At 40.1% G+C, this 18325-nt stretch overlaps 1 protein-coding gene across 1 annotated transcript in view; it reads left to right on the forward strand.

The window, feature by feature from the left end:
* Window positions 1-18325, forward strand: part of Dcaf5 (DDB1 and CUL4 associated factor 5) — a 106218-nt gene that overhangs the window by 75282 nt on the left and 12611 nt on the right. Inside the window, exons 8-9 of the mRNA XM_013013679.1 lie at window positions 3624-3690; window positions 15984-16111. Coding sequence (XP_012869133.1) covers window positions 3624-3690; window positions 15984-16111 — 195 coding nt within the window. The remainder of the gene's footprint in view (window positions 1-3623; window positions 3691-15983; window positions 16112-18325) is intronic.

An 18325-nucleotide genomic window follows, 5' to 3' on the forward strand; every position in this document is an offset into this window, starting at 1 on the left:
TGGGTTTTTCTACCACTTGGCTATTGTGAATAGTGCTGCTAGGAACACAGATTGCAGATTTCTCTTACGCAACGTTCACTCTTTTTGTTTTGTTTTGTTCTGTTTTGGGTCCGGTCATGGGGCCTGAACTCTGGGCCTAGGCGCTGTCCCTCAGCTCTTCAGCTCAAGGCTAGCACTCTCCACTTGAGCCACAGCGCCACTTCCGGTTTTTTTCTTTTTTGCTTATGTGGTGCTGAGGAATCGAACCCAGGGCCTCATGCATTCAAGGCAAGCGCTTTACCACTGTGCACCTTCCCAGCACTCTTTTTGAATATATACCCAGATTTGTTGGATCTGGTGCCAGTGGCTCATGCTGGTAATCCTAGCTACTCAGGGGCCTGATCTGAGGATCGTAGTTTGAAGCCAGCCTGAGCAGGAAAGTCTGTGAGATTGTCATCGCCAATTAACCACCAAGCTGGAAGTGGAGCTGTAGGTCAAGTGGTAGAGTGCTAGCCTTGAGCAAAAAGGCTCTTGGAAAGCACCCAGGCCCTGAGCACAAGCCCCAGGAATGACACCAATAAAAATATTTTTTGAGGAACTATTTCATTTTTTGATACCCATTATAATGTCTTTGAAGTGCTGTCTCATTTTGATTTACAATTCTCTAACGATAGGGATGTTGAACATCTTTTTGTGTACTTATTGGCCTTTTGTTGTTGTTGTTGTTGGTCATGGGCTGAACTCTGAGCCTGGACACTGTCCCTCAGCTCTTCAGCTCAAGGCTAGCACCCTACCACTTGAGCCACAGCGCCACTTCCAGCTTTTTTCTGCTTATGTGGTGCTGAGGAATCGAACCCAGGGCCTCATGCATGCAAGGCAAGCTCTCTACCATTGAGCCAAATTCCCAGCCCCCTTATTGGCCATTTGTATATGGCTATGATATATTTCTTCTTTGGAGAAGTATCTATTCAAATCACTTGCCTATTTTTTGCCCTTTTCTCATACTTTTCCTTTTCCTTCTCATCCCTTCTCCCTTCCTTTCCCTCTTTTTGCCAGTATCATGGCTTAAACTCAGGGTTTCACATTCTCTGTTGACTTACTTGTTCAGCTGGTGGTCTACTGCTTGAGCCATGTCTCCACTCTGACTTATTTTGGAGATAGAGTCAGCAGACTTTTCTGCCAAGGCTGGCTTTGAATTACGATCCTCCAGATCTCAGTTTCCAGAGTACTTAGGATTACAAACATGAGCCACCAGGGGCCTTAAGTCCTCACTCCCCCCCCCCAAAAAAAAGGGTAAGAAAATGGGGCCAAAACACGAGAACTAAGCTTCACTTCAGCTTAAAGTCAGTTTTGTTACTATTTGGAAATAATTGAGCTCTCAGAATTGATTATTTGAGGCTTGGTAACATTAGACAATGCTTTTTATGAATCTAAATTAGAATAGGTCTGGCAATGGTGTCTTTTTTCATATGAAGCAAGTTGAAATTGTCTGATAAAAGTTTGCAGAGGCACTAACTTCTGGCTGCCTTGGCAATAACTTCATGCTCAAGGATGTCACTGGCACCAGGGAACATCAGGATGCCTGGCCTTCCAAAAATTTCTCTGGGCTGGGAATGTGACTTATTAGTAGAGTGCTTGTCTAGTATGTATGAAGCTGTGCATTCGATTCCTCAGTACCACATAAATGGGGCAGGGTGGGGCGGGGCTGAGGGAGCTGAAAGCACCGTGGCTCAAATGGTAGAGTGCTAGCCTTGAGCAAAAAAAGGAGGTCAGGGACAGTGCCCAGGCCCTGAGTTCAAACCCCAGGACTGGCAAAAAAACCAAAACAACAACAACAAAAAAACACAAACCTGAAAACCCCTCTGCGAATCTCTTAGCTTTTTTTCCTGCATTAATTTTGATCAAATTGTGTTGTAAGATTTGTATAACATGAGACTTAACAGTTAAAATATGTAGTTTAAGCTGGGCATTGTGGTACATGTGTGTATTCTTAGCATTTGAGTGATTGAGACAGGAGGATAGCAAGATAGTGTCTCAAAGAAAAAAGAGTACAATGCAGGAGTTGGGAATGTAGTATAGTAATAAAGAGTGTCTTTGACATATGCAAGGCTCTAGGTCCAGTCTCCAACAACAAAAATTTAAACAAAAATATACAGTTCAACCAGGCACCAGTGACTTTCACCTATAATCCTTGTAACTCAGGAGGCTGAGATCTGAGGATGGCAGTTTGAAGCCAGCTGAGGCAGGAAAGTTCATGAGACTTCTTTCTAATCATCCATCAAAAAAAGCTGGAAGTGGAGCTATAGCTCAAATGATAGAATGCTAGCCGTGAGCAAGAAAAGCTTAGAGACAGTGCCCAGGCACTAAGTATACAGTTTATTGACGTGGCATTAAATACATTCATATTATTTTGTAACTATTGCTGCTATCCATCTCCAGAACAAATTTGTCACCCAAATTGAAACTGTACCTGCTACTAGGGCCTTTTTTTTTTTTTTTTTTTTGCCAATCCTGGGGCTTAAACTCTGGGTCTATGCACTGCCCACAAACTTATTTTTGCTCAAAGCTAGAGCTCTACCACTTGAGCCACAGCACCACTTCCAGCTTTTTCTGAGTAATTTATTGGAAATGAGAGTCTCATGGACCTTCCTGCCCAGGCTGGCTTTGAACTGCAATCCTCAGATCTGAGCCTTGTGAGTAGCTAGGATTGTAGGCGTGAGCCACCAGCACCCAGCTTGCTGGGGCCTTTTGAAGCCATATTTGTTTACTGTTGGTATAAACTTCACTGCTCCAGTATCTCATTCAAGTAGAATCACTTAATATTTGTCCTTTTGTATATACTTTGTGTAGAATAATATCTTCAAGCTTTATATATCTCACAGCATGTGTAAGAATTTTCTTCATTTTGAAGCTGAATAATAAATATTTCATTATATGTATTGCCAAATTCTGTAATAGACTCTTAGATCAAATTCACATTTGGCTATTTTCTTTTGTCAGTCACGGAGCTTGAACTCAGGGCCTGGGCGTTGTCCTGGAGCTCTTGTTCAAGGCTGGTACTCTACCACTTTGAACCATATCTCTGCTTCTGATTTTTGAATGGTTAATTGGAAGTAAGAGTCTCATAAGACTTTTCTGCCCAGGCTGGCTTCAAACTTTAATCCTCAGATCTCAGCCTTCTGAGTAGCTAGAATTACAAGTGTGAGCTACCAGCACCTGGCATCTACAAGTATTTTTTTTTTTTTTTTGGGTCCAGTCATGGGGCCTGAATTCTGGGCCTGGGCGCTGTCCCTCAGCTCTTCAGCTGAAGGCTAGCGCTCTACCACTTGAGCCACAGCGCCATTACCGGCTTTTTTGTTTTTGCTTATGTGGTGCTGAGGAATCGAACCCAGGGCCTCAGGCATGCAAGGCAAGCGCTTTAACCACTGAGCCACCTTCCCAGCCCTCTACAAGTATTTTTATGAGGATATTTTCTACTTGGTGCCTTATAAATATATGCCTATTTTTCTTGCTTATTTTGTAAAAGTCTATCTTTACAAATAGTTGGATCATAAGTCCACATATTTTGTTAGGTACATTGTATTTATTATATTTGGATAATTGTATGTCCAGTTGCAAAATAATTTAATTTTTTGTCCCAACAGTATATCCTTTCAGGCTCTGATGACTTCAACCTATACATGTGGAGAATTCCTGCAGATCCAGAAGCAGGTGAGTATATGTTAAGGATGAATCAACTGTTATGGCTGATTCTACTTGCCTTTGGCATGCAGTGACCCAAAAGGACTTATAAAGGAAGATGTTTTTCTCTTTTCTTTCTTTTCTTTTTTGTCAGTTCTAGGGCTTGAACTCAGGGCCTGGGAGCTGTCCCTGAGCCCTTCAGCTCAAGGCTAGCACTCTACCACTAAGCCACATTCCCAGACCCAATATTTCTCTTTTTAACTTAAGCAATTTATAAGAAAAGTGACTAATAGAATTTTAAAATAAAATTTAGAAACTAAATTTAACTGTATCCCTCATTTTTAGCCTGATCTGTTATAAAAGATGCTTAGATTTTTCTCCTAAGAACCTTTCTTTACACCTCTTAAATCTCCATTATTTCCTTTCTCTCCTGTTACACACTTGCTTTCACATGTTTTTTCTGTATTGCCCATCTTCATATTCCTGCTTGTTGTTATTTTACAGTTGTTAAGCCTTTCCTTTCTGTTGGTCTCCCTTGAGAGAGGCTTTTCTGTTGATGGACAGGTGCATTTCCTGGGGCTTGGTAACGCAGACATCAAAGAACTATTTCTGCATTTGCTCTATATATGTTCTCAGAAAAAGCCTGTGGCCTTCCATGAATTTGTTTGTTTTGTCAGTTGTGGGGCTTGAATTCAGGGCCTGGGCACTATCCCTGAGTTATTTTGCTCAAGGCTAGTGTTCTACCACTTTGAGCCACAGCACTACTTCCGGCGTTTGGGTGGTTAATTGAAGAGTCTCACAAGGACTTTTCTGCCCGGGGTTGGTTTGAACTGCGATCCTTAGATCTCAGCCTCCTGAGTAGCTAGGATCACAACAGGTGTGAGCCACTGTCACCTAGCAAAAAGCTTACTTTTAAGAAAAGTCTTTATCTCTCCTAATAACATGCACGTAATATTTTTGGACTTTTACTTCTGAACACTGACTTTAAATCTATTGACTTTAAATCAGTTTATTAAAGAGGAATTTTTATTCTCTTATGTGGAGGCTAGTTACCAGTTACCTAGCAATTAAGTTCCAAGAGCCAAGTCAGGAAATGGAATTGTCTTATAGATCTGTGTACAGTTTTTTGTTTCATCCCTCCCCTAGCTGTGTTTTATCTCTACTGTAAAATCTCTTTAGGTGAACTTCAGCTGGAAACTCCCTAGACCTCAGCTTGTGTGGTTGTTAAACTCAATTTCATACATGTTTTAGCCCCTCTCTCCAATTATTGATGTCTCTTTTTTATATTAATTAATGTCTTTATTTTTAAATGTTAACAATTAGCTCACAGATTTAAAAACTATTTAGCAAGATTTAACAAGTCAAAAAAACATGAAGGCTACTTGTGATATTTGACTTCTCACTTTGAACTAAAATTATCAGATTTTTTTTTTTTTGGCAGTACTGGGATTTGAACTCAAGGTCTTAGAGTTCTTGCTCTTTCTAGACAGGTACTCTACCACTGAGTCACAGCTCCAGCCCATTTTTGCACTGTTTTACTAAAAATTGTTAATATAAATGTGACGTACAGTGGGTTTATAGTTTACATAGATCAGGTAAAGAGTACATTTCTTTTTGAACAATGTCACCCTCCCCTTGCTCTGTCCCCACTGGTTATTTTTGGGATTTTTGCTTCCTATTTATTTTTAAGGTTTTGGTTCATACCTGTACACACAACTGGGCCATGATCCTTCTATTTTTTACTTCCTACTATAACTAGGATCATGAACACATAATCACTACTCCCAATTTCTTCCCCTGAGATAGAGTTCTTATAGACTTTTCTGTCCCAACTGGTCTAGGGTTAAAAGATTGACAGATGTAGACCACCATGCCCAGCTATTGATTGAGAAAGGAGTATGATGTGTATGCCTGAGTTGGCCTCAAATTGTGATTCTCCCGATCTCAGCCTTCCAGATAGATAGGATAAAAGATTAAGGCATGGGGGCCCAGCTACTGCTGCTTCTTCAACTTACATGTTATGGACCAAGGAAGGCAAACTTGTGCATTGCGCTCTCTCTCTCTCTTCTCTCTCTCTTTCTCTCTCTTTCTCTCTCTTTCTCTCTTCATCTCTGTCCAATATAAGATACTAAAGTAGGCAAATATGGAGAAGCTGGCTTACTGTTACATACCTTAATGTCATAATCACTATTTCATGCTGGATGACAAACATTTAGCAGCTATTGAATACCTGGCATGTGTTTCACAGGTTGTGCTAAACGCTGAGAGAGTCTTGAGTGTGAGCCAAAGAAAGCAACATCTTTTTCTTTTCCACTATCCTGTTTGGAAAAACTATCAATCAGTCTTTTTTTTTAATGCTTCACAAAATTTTAGGAAATAAGATTTGTTTATCATATAAACTGTTCTGACTTAATGTATTAAATAATTCACGTAGGCTTCTGAGTGGGCTGAGAGCATTTCTAGGTTTAAGACCCGTACCCACTGTGAAATGTGCTGCCTGGCAAGATCGTGTCCTGTTCTTTAGTTGATGTCAAGTAATTTCAGAAATCCCCTTTAGAATGAGAGGGAGGAATAGAATTGAGAATTTTGCTATAGCAAAGAAAAGCCTATCAGAATGTTTCCTACCTCTGAAGTAATTTAGAAGAGGTCTGTTTTTACATGGTAATTCTGAAGATAAAATAGACTTAATGTTACATATAGAGCCACTGTGGTATATTATAATGAAAGAACATTAGTCTTGAAATCCTACATGGATTCAAGTCCAATTTTTCTACTAGAAAGAGTACTTCTAGCCGGGAGCCAGTGGCTCACGTCTGTAATCCTAGCTACTCAGGAGGCTAAGATCTGAGGATCATGGTTCAAAGCCAGCCTGGGCAGAAAAGTCCATGAAACTCTGACCTCCAATATACCACTAGAAAGCCAGAAGTGGTGCTGTGGCTCAAGAGGTAGAGCACTCGCCTTGAGCTGAAGAATGCAGGGACAGTGCTCAAACCCAGAGTTCAAGCCCCACGACCTACCTGGAAAAAAAAAGGAGCACTTTTGGTGAGTTATGTAACAGCAGTTCTGAGTCTTGTTTTCTTCTGTAAAATACCTCCTGTACTTGCTTTATATTCTGAATTTTAATAATCGTAGAAACTTTCTGGATGCTATCAAATATATGCCATCGTTAATGCACAGTGTAGACCTCTGAGCTCCAAAGCATTTTCTCCCTAGTAACTGAGATATGGAAGTAATGGATTTGGCAAAATGTTGGGGATGTAAGTAATCCTTGAAAATATTTATATTTCCCTTCTATCTAAACTAATTATTCCTTTTTTTAAAAAAAAAAAAGCAATTTTCATAGAGTGGCTTTCTCTGAGATATGCCTCTACTCGAAGACCTTACTGTTTATGGAAAGAAGTATAATGTTAATTGAGTTGATAAGACTTGTTTTAAATCCCTGATGCATTCATCTTACAATTAAGGACTGGTGAAAAATACTTAATCTTACTAAACTCCATTTATTCATCTGTAAATTAACGATATTAACATTACCAACAAGAAAATAATGTCAACCTTCTTAGGGTTATAGTGAGAATTCGGAGTTATTGAATGATTGCTATTTCTATTACGAAGACCAGTGACAGTAGTCGGTGTCAGTAGCTCATCCTTGTAATCCTAGTTACTTGAGAGGTTAAGAATGGAAAGATCAAGCCGGGCGCTGGTGGCTCACGCCTGTAATCCTAGCTACTCAGGAGGCTGAGATCTGAGGATCGCGGTTCAAAGCCAGCCCGGGCAGGAGAGACCATGAGACTCCTATCTCCAATAAACCACCAGAAAACCGGAAGTGGTGCTGTAGCTCAAGTGGTAGAGTGCTCGCCTTGAGCTGAAGAGCTGAGGGACAGCCCCAGGCCCAGAGTTCAAGCCCCACGACCGACAAAAAAAAAAAAAAAAAAGAATGGAAAGATCAAGGTTTGAGGTTATTCTACACAGAAGAGTCATTACAACTTTCATAGAAGGGAAGCTGGATGTGGTAACACACATCTGTGAGATGACTGGATAATCTGCCTAAAAGTAGGAGATCCTGCTGTCTTAGTGGTGTACCTTGACAGGAAGTAAGATCCTGTAGTAAAAATAACCAATGAAAGACTAGAGGCATGGCTCAGTGGTACCTGCCCAGTTTAGCAGACGTGAGGCCCTGAGTTCAAACCTCTACTAGTACTAGCAACAACAAAGAAGGGAAAAAGAAGAAATAAAGATAACTTTTTTTCCCTTTTAACATTCCTTTTAAAAGCCAGGCACCAGGCTCACCTCTAATCCTAGCTATCCAGGAGGCTGAGATGTGAGAATGATGATTCAAAACCAGTGGTGGCAGGAAGTCTATGAGACTCTGATCTTTGATTAATCACAAAAAAGCTGGAAATAGAGTTGTGGTTCTAGTAGTAGAGAGCCAACCTTCAGCAAAACATCTCAGGAACAATGCCCAGCTTGTGTTCAAGCCCCAGGACCAGCACCTAAACAAACAAACAAACAAAAATCTCCTTAAAGGAAGAATGATAGAGGGGTTGACTGATCAAGAAGCACTTGACATTTAGATGGACATGTTAAATTAAACCACTTTGCCTAATCTTTTGAAGTTCAGAAAATTAAGAAGGGGAAAAGAAACTCCTTAGAAATCAAGACAGTGTTCCTTTTGGTGCCCTTTTAGATGGCTGATAGAACTGTAGAACTGTTCTAATATGTAATGCTGCTCTTGACTCATCAGTAGTTTAAAGGATTCCCTTATTTGACAAATTTTTCCCTGAATGGAAGTGAGAAACATGAATTTTCACTACCAAGTCACTGCAACCTCCTGCCCTGGGAGTAGGCTGTGGAAGGATGGAAACAGCTGTAAGTGTGTATTCATGGGCCTACGTATGTGCATATGCTGTGTCTCTCCCTTTTTGTAGGCATCCATTCACTCTCAGTTAAGTTTAGGCATCTGTTTTGTCTTCCCATGTAATTGGAAAAACAACTGTTTTTAATTGGTCATAAGTAGTTGGCTGCAAACATATGTGAAGTACACATGATGAAAGAAGTCAGTATAATTGACTCTTTTGTACATTAAGCATTACTGCCTGTGGAGGTCTTTGAGTTTCACTGACAGCACTGGCTGGTTTCTGGTTTCTCTCATCTCCTAAGAGGTTACATGGTCCCTGAGAGGCAGCCATTGCTCTCTCTATTGTTGGTATCCTTGATTATATATCCCTTTATAGTTTAAAACTTGACAACTCTGTAACTGTTCATTCAGGCTTTTTGAAAATGCTAAGAGGTTGTTTAGGCACCTCTTTTAGATATACCATGAAGAGAAACAGTTTTTTGTCCCTCACTGTAGTAAACTCTTAATTCCAGTGGAATTAACAATGAAATTGTCTCAACAGCTACTTTACCAAACCTCATTCTAGCAGCTCTAGCCTTCAAGCTTTTTTCTATAGAACCCAATGAAAGGATTTACTTCAATTTGTTTACTTACTGAGTATCCTTATATAAAACATGCAAAGTTATACAGATCATACTAGAACCATGCTGGAGATCTAACCCAGGGTCTTAGTCATTCTAAGCAAGCATTCTACCACTGACCTACCTCTCCAGCCTATGAACACTTCTTTAACTTGAAAGAATTCCATTATATCAGGAATTAGGAAAGGGTTGTATATGCACCTGTACATGCATACACTTACTCCATTTAAAGGTGAAGATCCACCAGGCACCAGTGGTGCATACATATAATCCTGACTATCAGGAGGCTGAGATCTGAGATTCTCAGTTCAAAGCCAGGCCTAGCAGACAATTCTAAGAGACTTTTATCTCCAGTTAACTAGCAAAAAGCTGGAAGTAGAGATGAGGTTCAAGAATAGAGTGCCAGCTGTGAACATAAAAGCTGAGCAAGTGGACCTCATCTATCTGTTTGTGTAGTGTATATTAGTAATGGGGCTTGAACTGTTATTATACTACTGCTACTATAGTTTAAAGAAATTCTCTGCAGCCTTAAATTAGTTGTTTTCTCCCAGCTCCAGTATTCTTATGGGAATCTTCCTCCGAAAAGAACAACTGATTCCATGTTTCCTTCCAAAGCTAAAAGGGATTTTGGTCTAAAGAACTATTTGCCTTTCTTTATATGAAAACGTGAAACTTCACACACTAGTAATCTATTTACCCTCCAATATCATGGAGGATAATTTGCTTATCATTTCCTATGAATGAAAAAGCAGACATCTGGAATTTCCTGCAAGTTGGCCCCTGCCCACATTAAAGTGTAGCACTTTAAAGTTTTCAGGAAATAACATCAAGATAGTCAAAATTAATACAAATCAAATACGTTAACTAGGAAAAAGGGTTATAAAACTAAGCCAGGCACCAGCAGTTCAGGCCTGTAATCCTAGCTACTCAGGAGGCTGAGATCTGGGGATCACGGTTCAAAGCCAGTCTGGGCAGGAAAGTCTGGAAGACTCTTATCTCCAATTAACCACCAGAAAACTGGGAGTGGTGCTGTGGCTCAAGTGGTAGAGCTCTTGCCTTTAGCTGAAGAGCTCAGGGACAGCGCCCAGGCCCCACAACTAAAGTGGGAGAAAACAACTAATTTAAGGCTGCAGAGAATTTCTTTAAACTATAGTAGCAGTAGTATAATAACAGTTCAAGCCCCATTACTAACATGCACTAGACAAACAGATGAGGTCCATAATGAAAGATAATTGCTGGGGTCAGGATGGCTTTAAGAAATTATTAGAATATCCATAGAATTAATACGTTAGGTCCCTATGGGATAGGTAGGAATTAAGTTATTCTTATTTCTCTGCTCTCGTAATAGTAAAAGTCCTATAAAGAAATGTGAAATTTGAAGCAAGAAGATAAACACACAACCATCACATGTTTAAAGCCCACAAATGGAGATTTTTTTCTCCCCCCCCATGAATGCTTGTGTTCCATAGCCTAAAATCTTGCATCTTTTCATTCATTCATCAAATAGTTATTGAAAACCTGCTAACTCATTCTAGTTTGGCCCTGTTTTTACCAAAGAATCTGTCAGGGTAATGGAAGGAAGAAGCCCTTGAATTCTGATATTGGCATCTTTACTTCAGATTAATGCAGAAACCCTGGTTTATACAAATCTCCAGGACTAATGAAAAATTTCACAATAAATTACCTGTGTATAAATTGTATGTAAACTATATCATAAGGGCCAGACTTATTCATTTGAAACTCAAACAATACTATATAGAACATCTTTTTTTCTTTTTCTTGGTCATAGGGTTTGAACTCAGGGCCTGGGCCCTCTTCCTAAACTTTTTCAGTCAAGGCTAGTGCTCTACTACTTCTATAGCACCACTCCCAGTTTTCTGTTGGTTAATTGGAGCTAAGAGTCTCATAGACTTTCTTGCCCCAGCTGGCTCTGAACTGAGATCCTCAGATCTCAGCCTCCTGAATAGCTAGGATTACATGTGTGAGCCACCAGCACCTTCCATAGAGAACCTCTTTCTAGCCCATTAATTGCTATGATTCTGTGAATACAATTTTGGTTACCTTAAAGAAATAGCAGTAGTAATTCTTACTATGCCTAATTTCTCCATCAATTTCTTGGCTTTGTTGACTTTATCCTCTTTTACAAATTTCATAGGGACCAATGGTACTAGTTTGAGTGGGAAGGAGAAAAAAACACATTAAAACTGATGCCAAAAGCAGGTGCAGCACTGTTAGTTGGGAAACTAGGGTTAAGAGGATTTCTTGAGTCCATGAATTTGAGACCAGCCTGACCAGTGTAGGGAGGCTCCATTTCAAGTGAAAGAAATATTTCTGGTCACCAGCATGGTGGTACATGCTTATAATTCTGTAGTCTGGAGGCAGAAACAGGATGATCATGAGTTTGAGATCAGCCTGGGTTACACAGTGAGTTTTAATGTCAGGTTGAGCTACTTAACCATACCTTGTCTCAAAATAACATAAAAATGCTGGGAAGAGGACAAATCAGATGAAGTCACAGTACATGAAATAGCAAAAGAATCTATTTTTCCATGGTCTGAACTTTCAGACATTCATAGCCTTCAAGTATTCCTTTCTGGGGAATGGTAATAGGATTTGGATTTAGGTCCTCAAGCTTGCTAGCCTTCCAATAAGATAGAGTCTCATGGAATTTTCTTTCCAGACTGGCCTGGCACCACAATCTTCCCAGTCTCAGCCTCTCGGTTGTCTTGGGATGACATGTGTGTACTTTACCCAGCTGTGGGCTGTTGAGAAGGGGTCTCATGAACTTCTCTTTTTGTCCAGGCTAGCCGTGAACCATCATCTTCCTGATAATCAGCCTCCCCAGTAGCTACTGGCTAGGATTACACGCATGAGCCACAGGTGCCCAACTTCCTTCAATTTTCTTTTCTTGTCTTTTCTCTTCTTTTCTTTCTTTCTTTCTTTTTTTTTTTTTGGATTGTCATGGGGCTTGATCTCTGGCCTGGGTGCTGACCCTGAGCTCTTCAGCTCAAGGCAAGCACTCTACCACTTGAGCAACACTTCCCGTTTTTTGGTGGTTGATTAGAGATGAATCTCACGGATTTTCCTACCTGAGCTGGCTTGGAACCACAATGCTTATATCTCAACCTCCTGTGTAGTTAGGATTACAGGCATGAACCACCAGCACCTGGCTTTCAAATTTTCTTTAGATGCAAAAGTTAATATAATTGAGTCTATGTGACCTTTGACAGAATGATTTGTTAATAATCTTTAATTCTGTGTAGCTGATTCTTGAAGACTGGGGCCTTGTCCCCGAACACTTTGTTGTACTTACTAGGCATCTGCTGTACTTTAGGACTTGTGCCCATGTTCTAGGTTTATAAGAATAAACAGATCCATGGCTACTTTCATTGAACATTCAATGTTGTTAGTGTGATGAAATGTCTCCTAAGGATATCATTGGATAGAATTTTTTCATCCCCATTTAATTTAGGACTTGAAACTCAACTGCCAAGCTAGGTGCAGATGGCTCATGCCTATAATCCTAGCTACTCAAGAGACTAAGATCTGAAGATCACAGTTCAAAGAAAGCCCATGAGACTCGTACCTCCAATTAACCACCAAAAGCTAGAAGTAGAACTATGGCTCAAGTGGTAGAGTACTAGCTTTGAACAAAAAAGCTCAGGGACAGTGCCCCGGCCCAGTGTTCAAGCTCTAGGACTGTAAAAAGAAGAAAAGAAAAAAAGAAACTCAGCTGCCAGAAAGATTTAAAAATTAGCTTTATGCCTCTCATTCCAGTCCTATTTAGCCCCTCTGTCAAAGGTAATGAATGTGGTGGAAAGGTTATTAGGTATTATAGCCAATCAGAGGTGATAGACTGGAACTAGGTTTAGCCCGAAGTTTCTTTGTTAGTGACAACCCCAATATTGGGGTAGGGTCAGGAGTAAGAACTTAGACAAGTAGAATTCAACAGAAAACCATGGATAAGAAGGATCTTGTCAGTTTAACCTCATCTAGAAAAGAAATAGACCCAAGGGAACTCCTTGAAGGTGCTGAGATCTCTGTATCTGTGCAACTATTGTAGGTTGCTTAAATTCCTATGGATTCCTCTTCTCTAATTCCCTCAAGTATGCCTAGGTTTTGGTTATTTACCCTCCTCCCTTCATATCCTAGGACCCCAGTGAACCCAGACTGTCTAGAGTTCCCACCACAACAGCCTACCTTATTGCTTAGCCTTTCCTTATCCTTTTTTCTTCATTAAAAACGCTCTAGTTCTATAGCCTAGTCAGTCTCTTCCTTTGTGATTTAATAGCAACCTTGATGATATTGTGCTGAAATATGGGTAGCTTTAAATGTATTGCACAACCTGGACAATTCAAATACTTATAAAAATCAACAGGAAAATATTTAGGCAGTAGCCACCCACCAAGTAGAATAAACATCTAGAACTGAGTAAATTGGAACTACCAAGGAACAAATCAAATCAGTACAAACTGAAACTTTTTTCTTTCATTAAAAAAAAAGAGGCTTGGGAATGTGGCTTAGTGGTAGTATGTTTGCCTAGCATGCATGAAGCCCTGGGTTCAATTCCTTAGTGTCACATAAACAGAAGAGGTCGCAAGTGGTACTGTGGCTCAAGGGGTGAGCACTAGCCTTGAGCACAGAGAGGTTCAGGGACAAATTCCAGGCCCTGAGTTCAAGTCTCAGGACTGGCAAAAAAAAAAAAAAGAGAGAGAGATCCAAGATTTTTAAAAAAAGGTTTCTTCTAAGTTGCAAAAGAGTTGTGTCAAGACTTACCTCTAGGAACAGAGTATTTGGACATAAGGAGTATTGTCATTTATCCTTCAAATCCTGTGATAATGAAAAGATGTTTAGAATGATGAGTATTTGACATCTTCTATCTGTATCATAATATCCAGGCTTCTGGTACTTTCCTAATTCTCTGAAGAAAAACAGTAGTTCTGCAATGCTCTCTCTGTGTGATGGGTATATCTATAATCCCAGAACTTGGGAAACTAAGACAGGAGAAGCACAGTTCAAGGCTACCCTGGGCCACAAAGCAAGACTCCATTTCAAAAAAGAAAGAAGCTGGGCACCAGTGGTTCATGCTTTTAATCTTAGGTACTCAGAAGACTTGCGATCTGAGGATCGAGGTTCAAAACCAGCCCAGGCAGAAAAGTCCCTGTCAAAGTGAGCTCTTATCTCCAATGAACCACTCAGAAAACCTGGAAGTGGTGCTGTGGCTTAAATGGTAGAGCACTAGCCTTAAGCTGAAGAGCTGAGGGACAGCGCCCAGGCCCAGAGTTTAAGCCCCACAACTTACAAAAACAAAAACTGAAAATGGTACTGTGGCTCAAAGTGGTAGAGCACTAGCCTTAAGCAAAATGAAATCAGGGATAGTGCCACCCTCAGTTCAAGCTCCAGCACTGATGGAGGGAAAGAAGGAAGGAAAGAAAGGAAGGAAGGAAGGAAGGAAGGAAGGAAGGAAGGAAGGAAGGAAGGAAGAACAAGCCCCGAGCAACTTTCCTGTCATTAGCCTGTTTACTTTAATCCATACATGGTATTTTCAAGGCCCATTCGTAGTTCAAACCCTTGGGCCCTGCTTATTATAAAAGTGGCACAAGTCTCTCTTATTTAAAAAATAAAAAGAGCTGAGCACTGGTGTCTTACGACTGTAGTCCTAGCTACTCTGGAGACTGAGATCTAAAGATCACAGTTTGAAGCCAGCCCATGAGACTCTTATGTCCAATTAAGTATCCAAAAGTGTCTAAAGTAGAGGGTAGAGGTAGTGCAGATAGAGGGCCAACCTTGAGCAGAAGAGCTCAAGTGCCCAGGTCCTGAGTTCAAGCCCCAGGGCCAGTGTGTGTGTGTGTGCACACACACACAAAATATTTTATAATATTTGCCCAGTGGGTGTAAAATTTTTAAATTATATCCTATTACCTTTTTATTTATTAGGTTACATTAGTTTTATAGAGAAGAGTTTCATTGTTATGTTTCTATGCTTTTATTTTTTTGCTGGTCCTAGGTCTTGAACTCAGGGCCTGGGCACTGTCCCTGAGCTCTTCTGTTCAACTCTAGCTCTCTACCATTTGAGCCACTATTCTACATCCAGTTTACTAGTGGTTAATTGGAGAGAAAAATCTCATGGACCTTCTTGCCCAGGCTGGCTTTGAACCTGGATCCTCAGATCTCAGCTTCCTGAGTAGTTAAGATTACAAGTATGAGACACTGGCACACCTCCACACATATTTACAATGTTTTTTGTCAATCTGATCCCCTCTCTCTCTGACCCTTTCCCACTTTCCCCCTTCCCTTCTTCCGAAAACAATATCAACAGATTTCCTTGTTCAGTTTTCATAGTTGTGAGCAATTTATTTCAGTGATAATTCATCCTCTTTCAACATGAAGGTTTTATTTCCCTGTCTTCATCAGAAATTGAGGGTAAAAGGATCAAAGAAGTCTTGTGTACATTTAAATCATCACATGCTTCTGGTCCTGTGCATGTCTCTGCTAGTTTCAGCAATTTAGTCTCAGTCTCATTCTATTAGCTTTTCTAAATCTAGGCTTCTAAATCTAGGATCAAAAACTTTAAGGAATATTTTAAGTAGATTAGGTCTCTTTTTTTTGATAATAGGATTGCAGTGGGTAGGCCGTGGGCAGTGCTCACAGCTAAATAAAGGTCTTTAGTAAGAGGGTATTTGCTGAGAGGTGTTTCATCCCTCTTTCCATAGCAACCTTATCTGTCAGATTAAGCATTCTGCTGGGAGTATAGTTAACCTCAGCTTCTGTTTGGAGCTATTTATCTGCCATTACTGGAATGTATTTACTCATGGCATTTGTTGTGTTTCTTTTTATCTTCTCAGGTGGCATTGGCAGGGTGGTCAATGGTGCCTTCATGGTGCTGAAAGGGCATCGGTCTATTGTTAACCAGGTTCGATTTAATCCCCACACCTACATGATCTGCTCTTCTGGCGTAGAAAAGATTATCAAGGTGAGACACCTCTTTCTGTCTTCTCTGAGAATGTATAGTTCGGAACTAGAGGAAACTGGAACATGGTATATAAGATCTCATATCTAAACATAGTAATTTAAAGAGCTTTCAAATTTCTTGATGATTGCTAGGTATGGTGGCACATGCTGAAAAGCCCAGTACTTGGGAAGCTAAGGCAGTAGGATCATGAGTTTAAGGCCAGTCTGGCTATATAGTAAGTTAGAGGCCAGCCTGGACTGTATAGTAGGACAGTGTCTCAAAAACAAAAGAAAAAATCTCAATAATTGTGACATATGACAAAATATTAAAAAGTTGATATTTTTAAAATGAGTGAAGGTAGGCACCAACAGCTCACACTTGTATTCCTATCTATTCAGAAGGCTGAGATCTGAGGAATGTGATTTAAAACTAGCCCTAGCAGGAAAGTATATGAGATTCTTATCTCCAGTTAACACCCAAAAGCCAGAAATGGAGTTCAAGCCCCAGTACTGCCCCTCCCCCTAAAAAAACAGTCAATCAATCAATAACAGTGATTGAAAACCTTTTTCCAGAATTGTTTTGAATGTGTTTATTAATCAACTGATCTATTTTATATGCATTTTATTAGAAATATGTGTTTATATATATATAATTCTATAGAAAAATGTAAATGGCTTTCTTTTGCTTGTTGGTAAAGGACTCTAGACCAATGAGTACATATGTATACAGCTAGCTTTCTATGGTTTACATATATGTGCATATAATATAACCATTCCTTTAACATAGCGTTATGTATTGGGGGGACATACTGGTGTTTGAACGTGGAGCTATACTCTTGCCAGGAAGACATTCTAGCACTTGAGCCATGGTACCAGCCCCTATTTTGCTTTTAGTTTTTTGTTTTTGTTTTTGTTCCGATACTGGGACTTGAATTCTCAGGGCCTTGTGATCTTTTCTGTTCAGGGCTGGCTGGCACTCTACCACTTGAGCCGCAGCTCTACATCTGGCTTTGTGCTATTTAGTTGGAAGTAAGAGTCTCACAGACTTTTCTACCCAGGCTAGCTTTGAACTGTGACTCTTAGATCTCACTCTCCTGAGTTGCTAAGAATATAGTCCTGAGTCACTGGCACCCAGCAATTTTTAGAATAGCATCTCAGATTCATTCCAAGGCTGGCCTAGACCACTGTCCTCCTGTTTACACTTCTTACATATCTGGCATAACGGGCACAAACTACCATGCCCAGCTTTTTGTTGGTTAAGATGGGATCTTGATAACTTTTTGCCCAGACTAGTCACTGACTTCCATCTTTCCAAACTACCACACACAGCCTTAGTGTGGGTATTTTTGTGGAGGTCTAAGTCTAGAATTTATAACCTTAGAGCTATTTCAAAACCCGCTAGGGCTACAGGTCCAAAGTCCCCTGTCCTCCCTATGACCTTGGACTTTAAAACTAATTTAAAACTAATCTCCAGTCTTTCAAAGAGATAGTATATTCTAGACACTACCGGTTATGCTGTGTGATGTTTTCAATTGCCTTTCATCTCAATTATGATGAATTTTGTCAAAACCTTACCTGTAAGTTAGGAGAGCCAATATCTCTTCAATTCATCAGTGTATACTTTGCATTAATTGTTCTAGTTAGCACAGATTTTCACTGATGATCAGAACCATAGCTAAGTTATCTTAGGATATGTTCTTTTTTTTTATTGTGAAAATACTGTACAGAGGGCTTACAATTACATGGGCAAGATAATGAGTCCATTTCTTATCAAGCATTGTAGCCTCCTCCTTTGTTTCCCCTTCCCATCCTTTAGGATATGTTCTTAGGTCACACACACACACACACACACACACACACGGACACACACACACACACCCCTACACCCCTACTGCATGTGGTTATGATTGGGACTATTTGAATAAGAATCCTAAACACATCAAATGCATGAATTCACTTGTACTAAGCAGTATGTTTGTATCTGCAACAGAGAGAACCAGCCTGGTGAATGTCAACAGGAGGATAGCCCACTCCCCATCATTCAAATTATAGTTGGTGGTAACCCATTTTCCACATCAGAAAAAATAAGTGCTCAGGGGAGAAGGATGACACAAGGGCCTTGTGGTAGCTTGACTTTTTTTTTTTTTTCAAAAAAAATTTTTTTTTTATTGTAAAGATACTATACAGAGGGTTACAGTTACATGAGTGAGGTAATGAGTACACTTCCTCTTGAACA

This window comes from Dipodomys ordii, unplaced genomic scaffold, assembly GCF_000151885.1.
Source record: "Dipodomys ordii isolate 6190 unplaced genomic scaffold, Dord_2.0 Scaffold2, whole genome shotgun sequence".
In the NCBI taxonomy this organism is placed as follows: domain Eukaryota; kingdom Metazoa; phylum Chordata; class Mammalia; order Rodentia; family Heteromyidae; genus Dipodomys; species Dipodomys ordii.